The following is a 20,175-nucleotide window of genomic DNA, read 5'->3' as shown; positions in this document are numbered from 1 at the left end:
AAATTTAAAAAAAATTGTGAAATTTTTTATTTTAGGCTACAAGTTAAAATACTAATATTTATGTCTTAAATTCTCTCAATATGTTAATATTCTTTGACGCAAAACTTTGAAACCCTCAAAGTTTAACATTTAAAATCATAAAGCTTCTATTTTGACAGATTATTGGTGAAATAATGTAATATTTTCAAATTGAATCCAATTGGATTCAAATCAATGAACCAAAAATTACACAATGAAAAACAAAAACAAAACTGTATTTATTTACTTTTTTTTGGGGGGGGGGGGGATTCTTTCTTTTTTTTATGTGCTTTCCTGAAGTTCTAACATTAGAGCATTGCACTAAAAACGTCAAGATCAAAAAAAATTACACCTTCAATGCACATGCATTTCTTGAAACAAAAGTGTCTGCAAAATGCATAAATATTGAGAAACATAACAAAATACATTATTTTTTATTATTATTAAAAAAATTATTTAGGGTCTGTGCATTTAACCACTAAATGTATGGGTCAAGTTCAAGAAGATTTCAAGGAAAACATCCTAGATTTTCCAACAAACTCAAAAAATGCATTGTGGGTCAAACTGACCTGAAACATAATATAAGGGTTAAATGTTTATTTTTTTCATATGACTAGTTGGGTTTCGTCTGAGTTAAGTTAAACAAGAAAAACAGAATAAAACAGGGAACACTGAAGCTCAGTCAGTCGGATACTCACACTCATAACCATCAGGCAGATCCACACACTGAGTCCCGGAGTCACACGGGTCGCTCACACACCACACACGCGTGTCACACGTCTTCCCGGAGAAGTTCAGCGGACAGGAGCACACAAAGTCATTCCAGATGACCCGGCATTTCCCTTCGTTCTCACAGGGCTTCATCTGCAAACACAATGTGTGATAGTACAACATCTGAGGAGTCAAGACAAACACCAGAAAAGTGTGTAACACTCAGCAGAAGTTAGTACAGTAAGATTTGTTTTTGGCTGCATTTATGTGATCAAAAATACAGTAAAAATAGTGAAATATTATTACAATTATTACAAATAATTCCTGTCTTCTTTGATGAATAAAAAGTTCATTAGAACAGCATTTATTATGTTGGCTTGACAAATGTTAACAATATTTTTGGCTCGACATTACTGTTAGCAATGTGTTAAAACATGTAACCAACATGTTAAGTTATGCTACTAAAATGCTAAATCATACTAGCAACTTGTTAACCATGCCAACAACATGCTAATTCATGTTGGAAATGAGCCAAAACATGCTAATTCATGTTAGCAAACCTGTTAAACATGATAACAACATGCTAATTCATGCTAACAATCTGCTAAAACATTCTTATTCATGTTAAATATGTGAAAACATGTTAACAAAATGTTAATTAATGCTAGAAATGTGCTAAAACATGTTAGCAATATGCTAATTCATGCTAGCAATGTGCTAAAACATGCTAGCAATGTGCTAATTCATGCGTTATATGAATAAATGTATGTATAATAAATGTGTTAAAACATGTTAATTCATGCTAGCAGTGCTTTCCACTTCACTAAATTGAAAGCTTATCAAATCTTTTGTAACATTATAAATGTCTTTACTGTCACTTTTGTCACTTAATTTAATGCACCCTTGATGAATACAAGTATTAATTTCTTTAATCTGATCCCAAACTTTTGAACGGTAGTGTCTCACCTTACACGTCTGGTCGCCCACACACCCCTCCAGCACATTCGATGAGTTTCTGGGTAAGTAGCTTGAATGCTGTGGTTTCTGGCTGATGCTCCCCGAGTACATGAACAGTTGTGTGTCGTCTATCCGGACGTCCTGCAAACAACCCTTGAAGTATCCGCCCCACTGTGCAGTGTTTTCTCCTTCGGGAAGCCCACCGAGATACGCCACATCTCCCGCCTCCACCTCAAAATCAACGTGACTGGCAGAAATCTGCTGCGTTTCGTTAAACACAAAAACGCCTTGCTGTTTTTTAATAGCCACAAAGACCTTCTCCCCATCGGTTAGGAATCTGGAGGCCTTTTTGATGGAGTTGTATATCGCAATATATAGTGAGCCATTTTTCAGAAAAAGAGTGAAGTAAGCTTGATTCTCGTGCTGGAGCTGAAAGACCAGGCCGTCTGAATGCCGTGATCTGAGCCACAGCGACACGCTCAGGTTTGAGTCGTGCTTCTGGAGGATGGGGAACGCAGCGAAGCTTCTGTTGCGCTCGTGACTGAACGTCCATGAAGAGTGCTCTGTTGGGGGAAACGCTTAAAAGTTTTAGTGAAAAGCATCCAGAACATACGAGAGAAAACATGTACACCTCAAAAATAAGAAAACAAGAATTTATAGTTGATAAGGCCTGCTTTAGAAGACTTAGATTTGTTTAAAGCTGCAGTCCGTAACTTTTTTGGGTTAAAAATGATCCATAATACATTTTTGAGCAAGTACATAACCAGCCAGTGTTCAGAACTCTCTGCTTGCCGTAGCTCGATTCAAAACGGTAAGCTTGTAATAATGTTTTTAACTCCAGTGGTACTGGTGGATTTCCGTGGGAAATTCGAGCATGTGTTTGCGTCATTACGTCACATCTGTCCACATAAAGAAGAGTCTCGGCTAGTAGGCTATGAGTGTGAGGATGCTGGAGGAGGAGATTTATAGCCTTTTCTCACAGCACTTGATATAACTAAACTTATCAATTTGATGGCGGATCCGGAAAGGTTCAAACGACGATCACCAACTGGAGGTTCAACCGTTGTAAAATGCAAAAGACTTCGGACTTCGGAGCGGCTACAGAAAAAAAGAGACTTCAACCGGCCCATGCGAAAACAAGGATAAATATCGGAAGGACATTAAAAGTAGTCACGCAATGCTGATGTTGTTAACATTAACAATTTGAGAACGTATATTTTGAGAAAGTATAGTTTGCACGGTTTGACGTGATATGAAGCGATCGTTAGATTTAATCAGCATGATTTACTGCAATGCTTTTTTCCCCTTAGTTGGTCAGAACAAAAGTGGATGTTACTTGTTCAGATTGACACGTGAAAATTCTTATGTTGGTCATACTTCCCAAAAGTAGAATCTGTGATTGCGAATGCCAGGATCCACACCGGCGGCGACTGACAGCCGCACATTCTCCTCAAAATACTGGATTCATCCGCGCTGTGCCGTGCCGAGGCACAACCCACGTAAAGTTGATAATTCCGCGAATAACTGCAATTGCAGATTTCGAACAGAGATGGCGACAAAGAGGAGAAACTACAGACTGCAGCTTTAACGTGTGAAAATATGACTCTTGAAACACAGTCCTGTCAAATTATCATTACCATGTGTTTGTACAGTAGTGTTTTGGTCATTCTCATTTGCTATTAATGATGATCAAGGATTCGCAAACTTTTTTTGTCAGCCTCTGATTTAAAATATTTACTATTTTAAGTTAATATTTCAATAATTGAACAACATATTTGCATGTTCATAGTTCTGTGATATTAGTTAATGGTCACAGGACATGCAGGTAAAGGTTTTTTTAATCAATTTGATATTTTTATGATTTAGTAAATAATTAGTTTTTACTCAACTTACAAACAACCTGTAGTTTCCTCACAAAATCCAGTATTTGAAATATTTAGGAACATTATAAATGTATTTACTGTCAATTTTACACATATTTGGTGTATACATTTCTATTTTTACTTTTAAAATCTTACTAAAACCAAATTTTTGAATGCTAATGTATAATGGTTTCCACAAAAAAATGAAGCTTGTATGTTTTCAACATGATTTCATTTAATCATAAATGTTTCGTGAGCAGCAAATCATCATATTAGAATGATTTCTGAAGGATCATGTGACACTGAAGACTGGAGTAATGATTCTGAAAATTCAGCTTTGTTCACATGAATAAATTACAGTTTAGTATTTATTCATATAGAAAACTGTTTTTATTATAATATTTCACAATATTACAATTTTTACTGTATTTTTCATCAAATAAATGCAGGTTTGGTGACCAGAATACTTTTATTCAGCAAGGATGCATTAAATTGATCAAAAGTGACAGTAAACTCATTTATAATGTTTGAAAAGCTTTCTATTTCAGATAAATGCTGTTCTTTTGAATTTTCTATTTATCACAGAATCCTGAAAAAAAACAAAAAAACTTTTCAACACTGATAATAATAATGTTTTCTTGAGGAGCAAATCAGTATATTAGAATGATATCCTGTAAAAAAACTTTTGAAGGGTAGTGTATAATGTTACAAAAGATTTCTAGTTATTTTAAATTGAACAAAATATTTCACAATATTACTGTTTTTGCTGTATTTTGAAACAAATAAATAAAAAATTATAAAACAGAAGAGACTTCTTTTACACAAAAAAATTCTTCTTAAATTCATAAACAGTAGCGTGTGTGTGTGTAGAGTGATATATATATATATATATATAAATAATTTTTTTTTTTTTTTTTTTTTTTTTTACTAAATAGAGGCATCAAATAAGGCTTACCAAATTAAGGCTTACATATAAAAGTCATATCATTGACACATAATTTAATAATTAATTACGGCAAGCTGTTATTTATAAAGTCAGCTCACCTTCTGAACAGTTGTGTCCGTGAAACGGCGTGTGGCATTGGCACATGTAGTCGGTCCACAGATCCACACAGTGTCCTCGCTCAGAGCAGGGATCGGGACGGCACCGCTCGCTCCTCTCACAGCCCATCTGCACATACTGAGAGCTGAGGCTTCTGGGTAAAACCAGCTCAGCATCCACACTCATATCCTCCAAACACCCGACGAACCCCGTCCCGGACGCCGTGTTGTTGAGGAACTCCTGAGGAACTCCTCCGATGTGTGTCTTCTCCAAGCCCTTCGGCTGGAAGGACAGAAGCTGGTTGTGTCCTCCATCCTCGGCCGTCTTGTTTTCTGATATCAGGGTCAGAACGAGTCTCTCATCCACACTAACAGAGACTTCATGCCAGAGGCCGTCACTGAACTCTCCGGTTAACATCACAGCGAGCCTTAAATCTCCAGATTCGGCTCTGGAGAGAAGATTCCCACCTCTCAGCTCCAGTGTAAAAAAGTGCTCTTGGCTTCCCCGGTAGAGGAGGATTGCATCTGGTAAAGTCGTCCTGAACCTCATCTGGACACTCGGAGCCTGTGATCCCGCATCCCGGCGACTCCGGTTACTGTGTGAAACCTCCAAGACCACATAACCTCCACCCGTCATGGAGAAGGTGGTGGAGGTTTCGCATCGGTCCCCATGATAACCAGAAGGGCATGTGCAGGTGTGTCGATGCTCCTCTCCATGCAGTGATGGCCAGCAGGTGGCGCTGTTCAGGCAGGGGTCGTTCACACACCCGGTCAATTCGACGTCACAGTCCCGGCCACCCCAGGGCAACTGGTCCCGCGCAGGACGAGGACAGTAACACATGTAGTCATTAATGCCATCCTCACACCGGGCACCGTTCCGACACGGCTCGCTCTCACACTCATCCACGTCAATCTCACACACCACACCTGCAGGGGGGATCACACACACACACACACACACACACAGGTCATGTGAGGCTTTACACTGCTGTTCTACAAAACTATTAGTCTTATTCAAAAGCTTTTTATATGCAACACTAGGGCTGCACGATTTGGGGGAAATCTAAAAATCTAATTACAGTTTTCTGATCAAAATTAGGATTTAAAATTTTACATCCTGGTTTGCTCTGATTGTTTGTATACATAATATACAAATTGAAACATCAAGCCCCACAAACGAGACATGCTGCACAATTTGGCGACAATTTTGTGATTATGTATCAATATGACTATAAAGAAGAAGAAGAAAAAGAAGAAGTGTTAATAATAATAATACATAAAATATATAATAATACTAAAGAAAAAATAAGAATTATCATTTTTGTAAAAAACATTAAGTATATGTTATATGTATATGTATAAGATAATATAATAATACTAAAATAATAATAAATAAAATAAACAATAATAATTAGTTACTATTTACTAATTACTATTAATAATAATAGAAATATTACTATTGTAAAAAGTAAACTGTTTAAATAATATAATATAAAAAGATAAAGATAATGTAAAAAAGATAATAATAATACATTACTATTATTATTGTGGATCATATAATAATAATAATAATAGCAATACTATAAAAATGAAAACTATTACTATTGTAATAATTCACTGTAAAATTAAAAAAATATTTAAGCAATATAATATAACAATATACTAAGTTTTATTTTTGTTATTGATAATAATATTACATAAAATGTACAATAATACTAAATATAAAAAATACGTTGTAAATTGTACTAATATTATGGCTAACACTTTTTGAAATGCGCAACAAATATATGTATTTAATTATATTTATAATCGCAATAATCCATATCATGATTCCAGTTTTATTTTGATGAATTGTGCAGCCCTACGCAACACTCTTTTTATGTGAGGATTTTAGAGATCCCATGACTAAGAAAGTGATTGGTTATACTTTAATTATATCAAACAAATGAAGAAAACATAAAGACTTAATTTGAGTGAAAACCAACAAACCCCAAAAATGCAACTGACAATGTAAATCTTAAGCAGAAACTTATGAAGCAACTGCAACCTTGATCAATTACCAACAGCACAGTGAGATAAAACAACTAAATTGACTTGTAATTGCATTCACTTTAAGCCTTTTAGTAATGTAATCCTGGTAAAAGGATTGGCATGCCAGCATATGGTTGGAACGGTTGCTTCTACTTAACTGAAGTTTATTTAGTGTGTTTACTGTTAACTACCACTGTGAATAATAATACTGTACCTGTAAATATGACCAAACTACACCAGCACACAACTAGAGAGAGCTGTTATTGAGCAACCATTATAATCAGAGTCACTGCAAACTGTAAAGAGTTGCTTGTAATACATTTTGCAAATAAGATTATGGATGAACTGCTTGGAAACGATGTGTATTGTGAAAAGCACTATACAAATGAAACTGAGTTGATAACTCAATTCTATGAATAATGCAAAAAGTTGCACTACAGTAACATTTATCATGCATATATATGAGGAAAAAAACAAGTTAATATACTGAAACCAACAATGTTAGCAATACCACAATACTGAATTTCAAGAGTAAACTAGAACAATACAATCCTAGAGCGGACATACACACTGAAAAAAATGATTAATTGAATTTAATTAAAAAAATGATCGTAAGTGGTTGCATTCAACTGATTTTACCTACATTTAAACAAATGCATTAAATTGAACTTAATCAATTTTAGTTCAACTTAATGCATTTGTTTAAATGTAGGTCAAATCAATTGAATATTTGCACTTACGATAAAAAAATTATTAAATTCAGCTAATTATTTTTTTCAGTGCAGTAGTTTGTACAGTAGTTTTCCAGAACAAATATCTAAATTCTTAAATCAAGATACATTTACTTGAGATGCAATACAATAAAATAATAGTCTTGTTTTCAGATAAATTTAATGCAAAGGGAAAATAAGTAAATTTTTCTGACCCCACTTGCAGAAATATCTCAAATTCTTAAATAAAGATATGCAAAATAACCTAAAATAAGAGGCTTGTTTTCTGGAGAAATTCTTCTAAAGAAAAAATGCACTTAATTCAGAGGGAAAAACATTTAACATTAACCCCATTTAAAAAAAATTATAATAATTTAACATAAACTTATTTATGATACATATTTTTCAGAAAACAAGACTTCTTATCATGTGTCATTGTACATATTTGCACTGGAATACAAAACAAAAATACTGAGTGAGCAAATCACTCGTTGCGTTGAACAGGAAGTGTCTTTATTTGTGCTTTTCAATAATAACTATGTGCCTGAAAATCCAGAACACATTCTACAGTTTATGTATGATATTATTCATAATAAATTGATTTTCAAAGGAAGGAACCAGTCGCTCTTCATGGACAGGAGAATCCCGAGTTTTCTGCAGGTTATTTCCACATGACTTCCAGAACGCTCCGACACTTTACCTGTCAGGAGAAGCATCCCACTGCAAACGACTTTCACTATCAGTCCTCTCATCCCGCCGGAGTCACTCTCCTCCTGACACGAGTGACAGTTCCCAATGTTTTCTTCCTCCTTCTCTCGTTGCTCCTTTATTTCCAGCTTCTTTGTATTTTTCCCTTTTACACAAACGCACACTCACGGTGGACGGAGCTCTCGGTGCCGAGCGTCCCGGAGGGAGTGCGAGGGATGAGTGATAATAATCCACAGATTCCCTCCCTTCCCAGCTGGCTCCTGTCAGTGCTGACATCAGGAATGTTTCTGCCAACTCATTACTGGAGATGTGGGTTGAGTCTGTGTCCGTGTGGGAAGGTTTCAGGAAGCCTGGAACGCACTACACCACTTTTAAACGCTATACGCATTATATACAGCACTGGCCATAAGTGACGCTACAAGCTTATCAGAGTTGAATTTTATCAGAGTTGAATTTTCTCCGGAAAATGATCGCTGGAAATGAAGTAAACTCAACTAGACGACTGAAATCCGGCATCCTGAAGTTATTAGTCCAAGCTGTGGGTGTTTGTTGGTCTGTCAGGATCATCTGTCTTAAGCTGCTCTCCTGTAAGCGTCTCACCTCACTTCACACTAAAACACTATTACAACAGGATTTGTTTTCTTAAAGTTGGAGCATGTCTATGATTCAAACTAGGCCTATATAGAAATTATCGAAATATCGCAAATGTATATATCATGATATATGCAATAACTGGGGTCATGAACAAAAGACAAAGAGAAAATCACTCACTCTCGGCTGAATAACTTTTGTAGCTTTAATAAGAATCAGTATATATTTAATTCATACAGTGAAAACTAAACAGTGTTTTATTTTTACATTTGATTATTCAGTTTCTGTTGTTAAATAACCCTAATGTAGGATAACCTGAACCCCTAAACCCCACTGATGTTAAAATAACACTTCTTATGCCACAGTAAAACACTGATGTTCACTTTCAGAAGTTGTAGGATGTTGTATGTTTTCTTGTCACAAAAAGAATGTTAAACACATGTAGGTTATATGATTTAAAGATATTTTAAAGATAATTTAAGTTTATTTTACACACTTTAAGCATTATCGTATCGCATATCGAATATTGCATTATTTAATGAGTTATCGCATATCGCACTTTTCTTCAATATCGTGAAGCCCTAATTCAAACCGTCTCTCAGTGATTAAGACTTGAGGTGAGAGTTTATACAGAGCTCTTCAGTTTTACTCCTACATTTATCAGAGTAAATCATGTTTTTTGGATATCTAGTACCACTTCATTTGTGAATTTAGTGAATTTTGGGGTGAACTATCCCATTAATTTAAAGGGAAAACAGATTCTTCTTAAAAGCAGAAATTTTTTCTTTGTTTTAAAGTCCCGCTGTGATGAAAATCCAGATTTTAATGTTGTTTATATGTGTATGTGGTGTTTTTAATATGCTTTAAGACAAACCATGTGTAAATTCATAAGTCGACACCATTGCTGAGTATTTTCTCCCTAAAACTGCAGTGAACCAAAGACAGTCTCAAAAACACGCTTTGAAATCGCTGGTGTTTCTGACATCACAAACTACCTTGTAACCAATCAGATCAACGTGTGATCGTCAACCAGTGGATCTCATTTGCATGGGGCTCATTTGCATATTCATAGAACCGCGACCCTTACTAAATGAGGCAATGGTGTCGAGTTACATTAAAGCTATATGAAAGCATGAAGAATTTATTTTTTCAAGGAATTTTTTTTAAAATATGTCATTTTTGTGATCAAAGATGAGTTTTAAGTGATAAAATGATTGACTACAGGGGGACTTTAAGTGTAAAGACATTTGTTATCTTCAGTCATTTTGCTTCTCAAGTAAATGTACCTTGATTTAAGGATGTTTAGATATTTGTACTGGAAAACAAGAGAAAAATACTGAGGTAGAAAATCTTTTTTTGCAGAGTAGCTGTACGAGCAAGTTTACTGAGTTGGAAAAGCCACTCAAGCGGAGCTGGTGAAGTGATGCAATAGTCGAAATGAACTAGTTTGAAAATCATGCATTATGGTAAAAGAGTTTTGAGGTCATTTGAGGTGAACAAATAAGTCTTTGTTAATCGATAATCTGCACCCCATTGTACGAAAAGAAGATAAATGTTCTTGATGTTTTAATGGCACTAGTGTTCATTTCATCTGGAAACTGCAGTGAATTGTGTGTATAGGTAAATTTTTTTAGCTTTGAAAAGCCTATTTTTTGAGCCTATGTTGTAGCTCAGTGGTAAGCTTTCCTGTAGCTCAGTGGTAAGAGCATTGCGTTAACAACGCAAGGTTGTGGGTTCAATCCCAGGGGATTGCACATACCTATGTATAAATGTATAGGATAATGCAATGTAAGTCGCTTTGGATAAAAGCGTCTGCCAAATGCATAAATGTAAATGTAAATGTTGTGCATTTAGAAAAGGATATGGGTCATACGGAGCAGACGTACACACCTGTGAACCCCGGCGGACACCAGCACTGAAATGCATTGACGAGATCTTCACAGGTTCCTCCGTTTTCACACGGTGCCGACTCACATTCGTTGATGTTCACTGAACAGTTTTCACCTGAGAAACAGAGACGCTGTGGTTACTGATGCGGTTTGATGCTCTGTGAGCAGTGGTCAGCGGTGTTTCTCACCAGTGAACCCAGCAGGACAGTGGCACAGGTATCCAGACGCGTTCTCGAAGCTGAAGTCCTGGTCCAGTTCAGGCAGAACTCTGTAGTGTCTCGAGTCGGAGCGCTGGAAACATTCACCGCCATTCACACACGGCCTCGCGTCACACTCGTCCACGTCGACCTCACAGTTCTCGCCTTCATAGCCTGAAATACAGAACAGAAGAAATGAGGAGAACTCACTTTATACTTCATATTTTCAATTAGCTTTTAGTTTGTAAATATATACAAGTGTGTGAGATGCGATTAAATCACAATTAATTGATTTGACAGCACAAATTTTTTAGTGTTCATGCTAAGTTTAGTTTCATTCTGTGCTTTCGTCATTTTTTTTATTTATTTCAAAATATTCAAATATTGCTATTTAGGTTTAATTTATTTTTATTTCAATTTTATTATTATTTTTATTTTCAGTTGATCTTTTTAGTGCTTCAACTTCAACTTATTTTTATTTTTTGTTTAGTTTAAGTTTTCCAACTAATATTGATAGGCCTGTTTTTATTTCACAGAAATGTTTAACAGAAATGTTTTTAATAGATTTAGTTGAGGAAAATAACCCATTTCATTCTTCCACTAAAAATCACCAGCTGATTAAAAGACAATTACGAGCATTATTATTATTATAAAAATTATTATTATTATTGTTTTTATGTAAGGGAAGTTAGTGAATAGAAAAGATATAAAAACTAATATCTAATGCAATGCAGTAGGCTATAAATACAGTCAAAATACGTTACAGGTACATATGGTTTTTGAAGCTCAGGGATTTTATACTGAACTAAAACTGAAACTAAAACCATTAAAAAAAAAAAATTTCATTACTTGAAATAAACACACACACACAAAAAAAAATACACAAGAAAGTTACAAAACTTTAACTGTACATTAAATATAAATATATAAAATAAAAACTGATTCAAAATATGAATTAAAACTATAATAGTATCTCAATGGTCCTAAAATAACACTTTTAAGCAGCATTAAAACATCTCATTTGTCGAGATTTAGCAGATGCTTTTATCCGACACGACTTTCACACTTGGATCAGCCAGAGGTGAAGAGCAATGGTGACAGTTCACGGATCAAGCCTTGCCAGATCTTTAACCTCTAAGCCCTATTAAGCAGCATTTATAAGAGCATTCGTGTGCTTCTGCTTCATTGGCGAGGGGAAATGTAACTGTTAATAAGTTTAAAGAAAGATTAAAAAGTTGGGTGAGGTTAGAAGCTCCGTGGAGAAGATTATGACTTGAACAGATGGACTGACACAAAACACTTCACCCTATTTTTATGGAATATAAGTCACAGTTTTTATAATCTGAATCCACTATAATTTGTTTGTTTTATACTTGTCTTGCTTTTTTCCTGAATACTATTAAATGTAAAGGATTTGTTGTGGAGTGAGGAAATAAAACACAAGTTCATAGAGTTTATGATGTTTTTAAACCAGTATTTTATATCATTTTAAATGTATAAAATGGAAAAAAATATATAATGTAAAATAAAATAATAAAATGTGACTTATCCGTTTAATATAATATAATTTAATATAATATAATATATAGTGTAAAATAAATTAATAAAATGTGACATCGGTTTTCTTTTCTGTCAACAATGCAATTTTGACATGATGCGACTTTTATGGACAATACGGTACATCTACTTCAATAAAACCATTCCTTTCATATACTGTATACACACAATACACTCACCAGACACTTTATTAGGTCACCTGCTCAACTGCTCGTTAACACAGATATCTAATCAGCCAATCGTATGGCAGCAACTCAATGTAGATGTAGACATGATCAAGCTGAAGTTCAATTTGAGCATCAGGTGATTTAAGTGACTTTGAACTTGTCGTGGTTGTTAGTGCATCTCTGAACACACAACACACCAAACCTTGAAGCAGAAGAGCATCTCTGAACACACAACACACCAAACCTTGAAGCAGAAGAGCATCTCTGAACACACAACACACCAAACCTTGAAGCAGAAGAGCATCTCTGAACACACACCACACCAAACCTTGAAGCAGAAGAGCATCTCTGAACACACAACACACCAAACCTTGAAGCAGAAGAGCATCTCTGAACACACACCACACCAAACCTTGAAGCAGAAGAGCATCTCTGAACACACACCACACCAAACCTTATAGCAGAAGAGCTTCTCTGAACACACACCACACCAAACCTTGAAGCAGAAGAGCATCTCTGAACACACACCACACCAAACCTTGAAGCAGAAGAGCATCTCTGAACACACAACACACCAAACCTTGAAGCAGAAGAGCTTCTCTGAACACACAACACACCAAACCTTGAAGCAGAAGAGCTTCTCTGAACACACAACACACCAAACCTTGAAGCAGAAGAGCTTCTCTGAACACACAACACACCAAACCTTGAAGCAGAAGAGCTTCTCTGAACACACACCACACCAAACCTTGAAGCAGAAGAGCTTCTCTGAACACACACCACACCAAACCTTGAAGCAGAAGAGCATCTCTGAACACACACCACACCAAACCTTGAAGCAGAAGAGCTTCTCTGAACACACAACACACCAAACCTTGAAGCAGAAGAGCTTCTCTGAACACACAACACACCAAACCTTGAAGCAGAAGAGCTTCTCTGAACACACAACACACCAAACCTTGAAGCAGAAGAGCTTCTCTGAACACACACCACACCAAACCTTGAAGCAGAAGAGCTTCTCTGAACACACAACACACCAAACCTTGAAGCAGAAGAGCATCTCTGAACACACAACACACCAAACCTTGAAGCAGAAGAGCATCTCTGAACACACGACACACCAAACCTTGAAGCAGAAGAGCTCCTCTGAACACACAACACACCAAACCTTGAAGCAGAAGAGCTCCTCTGAACACACAACACACCAAACCTTGAAGCAGAAGAGCTCCTCTGAACACACAACACACCACACCTTGAAGCAGAAGAGCTCCAGCAGCAGAAGAAACACAAACAGTATTTATTCAATGCTAATGTCCATTTAGATCTTATGGTTCTCTTTGCAATTGCTTCCATGTTTCTCTAGATGGCAGTGTGGTGTAAGAGATCATCACTGATTTCATCACACAATAATGCTGGAATTGATTAGCAACAAAATGAGCCTTTGAATGCATGAATAAACACAATAAAGGTATGATGAATAGGCTGAATTATAGACTGGTTACCTGGCCAGCAGAGGCAGGAATACTGGTTAACTCCTTCCTGGCAGGTGGCAGCGTGCAGACACGGGTCAGACACACACTCGGGGATGTCTTCTTCACAGAAAGAGCCCATAAATCCAGTGCCACTGCAGTCACACTCATAGCTGTAATGCAAAGCACAGTATAATGAGTGAAGAAATGAACTGTGGTTTGAACTGTTTTAAAGGACAAACATAATTTCTGTTCACATAGTGTTTTAGTGTTTACAGTTTAATGATGTACAAAAGCTTTTAAACTCATTCCATGTAGCTAAAACCTGCTTTAATGCTTTAATATTTCCGCCTTAAATACTTCACAATACATATGAAATACGGTAACAGTATTTAAGCAAACTGCATTTATTTTTATTTGAAAACTTTTAAAGTCCCCCTGTAGTCAATAGTTTTATTTCTTAAAACTCATCTTTGATCACCAAAATGACATATTTAAAAGTTTTTTCCTTAAAATATCTTGAATGTAACTCGACACCCTTGCCTCATTTAGTATACGTGGTTCTATGAATATGCAAATGAGCCCCGCCTCCACTCACTCACTCAGCTCAGAGATCCACTCGTTGACGATCACACGTTGATCTGATTGGTTACAAGGTAGTTTGTGACGTCAGAAACACCAGCGATTTCAAAGCGTGTTTTTGAGACTGTCTTTGGTTCACTGCAGTTTTAAGGAGAAAATACTCAGCAATGGTGTCGACTTTTACACATTTACACATGGTTTGTCTTAACGCATATTAAAAACACCACATAGACATATAAACAACATTAAAAGCTGGATTTCACCACAGGGGGTCTGTTTATATGTCTGTGTGGTGTTTTTAATATGCTTTAAGACAAACCATGTGTAAATTCATCAGTCAAGCAAGTGGATCAGGTCGTCACTGATCGAGTGGAGGCGGGGACTAATTTGCATATTCAATGTTCCTGTAGAACTCAACCAATCAGATGACAAACCTCAGATTGATCAAATACACTCACCTGTTCACCATATCCACACACGTCCCTCCATGTTGGCAGGGTGAACTGTCACACTCGTTGATGTCCAGCTCACAGTTGATGCCCTCGTATCCCGGCACACACGCACAGGTGTACAGACCCACGTGATCATGACAGGTGGCGCCGTTCTGACAGGGATCCTCGTCACATTCATCAATGTCCACTTCACAGTTCACCCCTACAACACATATCATGCAGACTGTGTTTCCAATTTAACATTAACAGAGTTTTTAAAGATGGTTTTAGGACATTGTAAATCTTCTAATGGTGCAGTATGAAAACGAGGTTACACTTTATTTTAAGCTGTCATTGTTACAGTGTAATTATATATTTAAGTACTGAGTAATATTAAGCAACTACATGTACTTACTATAGGGTTAGGGTAGGATTAGGGTTTGGTTGAGGGTTAGTTGCATGTAATTATGCATAATTTACTGTTATTACTATGGTAAGTACATGTAACATATGTAACAAGGACACTGTAAAATAAAGTGTTACCGAAAACGATAATCATTCAGTACCATGGTATACACTAGTACCAGTCAAATTTGGACAAGCTTGACTGAACTTTTTTCATGATGTTTATTTAATATCTTTTTAGATGCCGTTCAAAAAACTGCTTAAATGTCTGAAATTGTTTTTGTAGATAAATAAAAATGGTCTATAAATAGAATTCTTTATACATCTACTCTTTAGAAAAATTATATAAATAAACAAATAAACAAATAAATAAATATAAAATAAACTAGTTAAATAATTCATTTAAAATAAATTGATAGAGACCATCCAAAGAAAATCAAATATAAGATTTTTTACATAATTATTATAAATAAATACATTTTATTTGCAGTGAAGTTGGCTGAGAGAATGTCTAAGAAAAGTCAAATATATGAATATTATAAAATAATTATTATAAATTAATAAATAAATATTTGCAGTGCATTCGGCTGAAAGAATGTCCAAAGAAACTCAAACATAAAAATATTTCAAAATAATTATAAATAAATAAACAACTATTAGCAGTAAAGTCGGCAAAGAGAATGTCCAAAGAAACTCAAATATATGAATTTTTGGTTACACTTTATTTTAAGGTGCCATTGTTACAGTGTAATTATATATTTAAGTACTAAGTAATATTAAGCAACTACAAGTACTTACTATAGGGTTAGGGTAGGATTAGGATTTGGTTGAGGGTTAGTTGCATGTACAGTACTTGTGCATCATTTACTGTTATTACTATGGTAAGTACATGTGACATATGCAACAAGGACACTGTAAAATAAAGTGTTACCGAATGTTTTATTTGTTCAAGAATTTTTGGTCAATAATATAACTCATACATATTCACGACTTTATTATTATTTTAAAATATGTAAAAAATATTCATAAAGAATGAGCAGACTCTTCTATGGTGTAATGCTTACAAGATAATATAATACGCTTTAATTTATTCCAGAATGTCATGTATTGTATCGAAAGTTTTGTTTATGGTCTTCATGATTGTAAATGTGTTCTTTGTTGGAAAAAAAAGAAAAAATGTTTTTGACTGGAAGTGTATATTAAAGTAGCACTGTACCCAGCAAGCAATTTTGCGTTTTAAAAGGCGTCTAATAACCGAGACGTCAAGAAACAAGGCAAAATTTGGCCTGTCAGTGAATATTTAATAGACGTGTAAACCACAGCTCAAGAATAGACTAGTCATCAATTAGATAACAAAGAAATGAAACCAAACACCTTGTAATCACTGTTGACTTTGCTTACATGATGGAATATCAAACATCTCGTTATTTTGTTATTATCAAGTTATTTTGGCATAAACGACATGTAACCAAATTCAAGGTTATTTTGTTACTCACAGCCGGACTGTATCGGGTCTATAGTTCACCGAGACGGAGAAATGACGGATATTGCTTGCTAGCCACAGTATGTTTGACAGTCCTTACCTGTAAACCCAATAAAACATTCGCAGATGTAGCGGTCCTTCCCGTTGATGCACGTCCCGTTGTTCTCACAGGGTTGGGATGCGCACTCGTTGATGTCGATGTCACAGTGGTAACCTTGAAAACCAGGTACACAGAAGCAGTGATACACACCAGGACCGTCCTGACAGATGGCTCCGTTCCTGCAGGGCTGCGACACACACTCGTCGACGTCTTCTTCACAGTGTTGACCCCTGAACCCCGCGGGACACTGGCACTCGTACCCGTTCGGCGCCCACACACAGGTGGCGTTGTTGTAGCACGGGTCATCGGCACAGTCCCGTACCCTCGTCCTGCAGTCCTCCCCGCTGTATCCGCTGGGACAGTGACACGAGTATCCGTTAACCTCATCCACACAGAAGCTCTTGACCCCCGGACAGGGGCTGCTCTCACATTCATCGATGTCCAGGGTGCAGTTGAGTCCGTCGAACCCGTCGGGACACTTACAGGTGTAGTTCTCCATTCCTAAAGTGCTGTTGCACCCGGAGACACAGCCTGCATCTTCACACGGGTCGTATAAAAGCTCACAGTTTACACCTGCGTATAGAGGCGGAGAGCGAGAGCACACACACTCGTAGCCGTTCACAGTCGGCACACAGGTGCTGTTGTTCTGGCATGGAGAAGACACACACACTTCAGACGTGACCGTGCAGAACACACCTGCGGGTACAAACCACGATTAGGTTTAGAGTTAGTCATTAGGAGATGTTTCTATGCAAAGCTGACTTGCATACACACACTGCAGGGACTGCGACCCTAGAGCAAGCCGAGGTTAAAGGTCAAGTGTGTGAGGGTTTTTTATGGAATTCTTCACATTCCAGTTTCAGGATTGTGCACTAATCAAAACTGAACTGAGAAAGTCCCAATTTAATTCTGAATCGAATAATCCAAATTTGCAATTTGCAAATAATTAAACTGTGATGTTGATTCAGACAGAGATAGATAGATAGATAGATAGATAGATAGATAGATAGATAGATAGATAGATAGATAGATAGATAGATAGATAGATAGATAGATAGATAGATAAAGATAGATAGATAGATAGATAGATAGATAGATAAAGATAGATAGATAGATAGATAGATAGACAGACAATAGATAGATAGATAGATAGATAGATAGATAGATAGATAGATAGATAGATAGATAGATAGATAGATAGATAGATAGATAGATAGATAGATAGATAGATAGATAGATAGATAGATAGATAGATAGATAGATAATAGATAGATGGATAGATAATAGATAGATGGATAGATAGATAGATAATAGATAGATAGATAGATAGATAGATAGATAGATAGATAGATAGATAGATAGATAGATAGATAGATAGATAGATAGATAGATAGATAGATAGATAGATAGATAGATAGATAGATAGATAGATAGATAGATAGATAGATAGATAGATAGATAGATAGATAGATAGATAGATAAAGAAAGATAGATAGATAGATAGATAGATAGACAGACAATAGATAGATAGATAGATAATAGATAGATAGATAGATAGATAATAGATCTTAATAGTTCTGATGTACAACCCAGAAGCACTGCGCTGTTACACTACTTGAAATCACTCAGAGAAACACAGAAGAAAATCAATAGGTGAATAAAGTCGTTATTTTTCTTTTTTTTGTGCACCAAAAGTATTCTCGTCGCTTGATAAACTTAAGGTTGAGTCACTGTAGTCACTTGTATTAACGATGTCTTTACTAACTTTACTGGGCTGGCAGATATCGATTACCTAGAAGCCTATGGAGAAGTGATCCAGCTCTCAGATTTAATAAAAAATATCTTAATTTGTGTTCTGAAGATGAACGAAAGTCTTACGGGGTTGAACAACATGAGGGAGAGTAATTACTGACAGAATTTTCATTTTTGGATGAACTAACCCTTTAATGTCACCGAGATCTCAGACGAGAGCTGCAAGAGCCTTTAAAACGACAATCAGGACAAGTGTGTTGTGTGATAGCAGTCCTGAACACACACACACATCGGGCTGGAAACTGCAGATTTAGACTGGGATTGAAGTGGGATAAAGGGGTTTTGGTCCTCACTAGCACCTCCACCGGCAGATGGGTGCGCGGCGTAACCGTCTTACACGCTCACACACTTACACACACTGACTTAACCTCCACCAGATGCTCCGTCAATGGATTGTGTCAGCTTGACCGACCACCAGTCACCGAGACTAATCCGTCCTCACACACGTGATGCTAAATATACCTGTGTCAATCACAACGCCTGCAAACCCTCAATAACTGCTCCATGCTGGTTACCGGTGACTACATTTGAGAAATCACTGCAAATGTCATACTTTTATGATTGTAGCTTACAGTCTAGGATCTAGCTTAACCAGCAACAGGTTTCACCAGAAACACTGAACTAGTGAAGTTGTGCTTGTAAATAGAAAGGTTATGCAGGTCCATTAGCTAAACTAAACCAGTACTAATAAGCACAAACCATTTTTGTATCCCACTATTTGTTTTTTGTTATTTCGAGAATCAGTCAATTTTAGATTTATGGAATAGTCTAAATTAGTTAATGTTGGTTATTGTATTAGCTAGCAATACATTTGTAACAGTATTTATTAATCTTTGGTAACATTAGTCAATAAAAATACACTGTTAGTTCATGTCAATTCAGGTCCATTAAATAACATTAACATACAACTTTTGATTTGAATAATGTATTAGTAAATGCTGAAATGAACATTAACTAAGATTAATAAATGCTTTAAAAGTATTTATCATTGTTAGTTAATATAGGTAACTAATAATAAATGGAAGTATTTGTATAGACTGTGATAAGTTTTGGATTTTATGCTTTGTGGTGTATTTATTACGGTTTCCTGATTGTAAATTTTGTAAAGCTCTTTATGTCTGTAATTTGAATGTCTGTTTTTTACCATTTACACTGAACAAAATGATAAACGCAACACTTTTGTTTTTGCCCCCATTTTTAATGAGCTGAACTCAAAGATCTAAGACTTTTCTATGTACACAAAAGGCCTGTATCTTTCAAATATTGTTCACAAATCTGTCTAAATCTGTGTTAGTGAGCACTTCTCCTTTGCCGAGATAATCCATCCACCTCACAGGTGTGTCATATCAAGATGCTGATTAGACAGCATGATTATTGCACAGGTGTGCCTTAGGCTGCCCACAATAAAAGGCCACTCAAAAATGTGCATATGTAAATATGAGATTTGTGAACAA

The 20,175-nt window shown here is 36.0% G+C and overlaps 1 protein-coding gene and 1 long non-coding RNA gene across 3 annotated transcripts in view; one reads left to right on the top strand and one right to left on the bottom strand.

The window, feature by feature from the left end:
- crb2b (crumbs cell polarity complex component 2b) overlaps window positions 1–20,175 on the bottom strand; it is a 47,749-nt gene that overhangs the window by 9,229 nt on the left and 18,345 nt on the right. For both annotated transcript variants that reach the window (XM_082187828.1, XM_082187829.1), the window contains 8 exons: window positions 16,910–17,605; window positions 14,949–15,144; window positions 13,942–14,081; window positions 10,707–10,889; window positions 10,520–10,633; window positions 4,593–5,516; window positions 1,696–2,249; window positions 717–882 (listed from right to left, as the gene is read on the bottom strand). In XM_082187828.1, coding sequence (XP_082043954.1) covers window positions 717–882; window positions 1,696–2,249; window positions 4,593–5,516; window positions 10,520–10,633; window positions 10,707–10,889; window positions 13,942–14,081; window positions 14,949–15,144; window positions 16,910–17,605 — 2,973 coding nt within the window. The remainder of the gene's footprint in view (window positions 1–716; window positions 883–1,695; window positions 2,250–4,592; window positions 5,517–10,519; window positions 10,634–10,706; window positions 10,890–13,941; window positions 14,082–14,948; window positions 15,145–16,909; window positions 17,606–20,175) is intronic.
- Window positions 14,341–20,175, top strand: part of LOC309513263 — a 61,067-nt gene continuing 55,232 nt past the window's right edge. Inside the window, exon 1 of the long non-coding RNA XR_014211388.1 lies at window positions 14,341–14,602. This is a non-coding gene — a long non-coding RNA (uncharacterized lncRNA). The remainder of the gene's footprint in view (window positions 14,603–20,175) is intronic.

This window comes from Leuciscus leuciscus (genome assembly GCF_965113295.1).
Source record: "Leuciscus leuciscus genome assembly, chromosome: 13".
Taxonomy (NCBI): domain Eukaryota; kingdom Metazoa; phylum Chordata; class Actinopteri; order Cypriniformes; family Leuciscidae; genus Leuciscus; species Leuciscus leuciscus.
The sequence above is the reverse complement of the archived record's forward strand: the minus strand, read 5'-3'. Positions and strand labels throughout refer to the sequence as shown.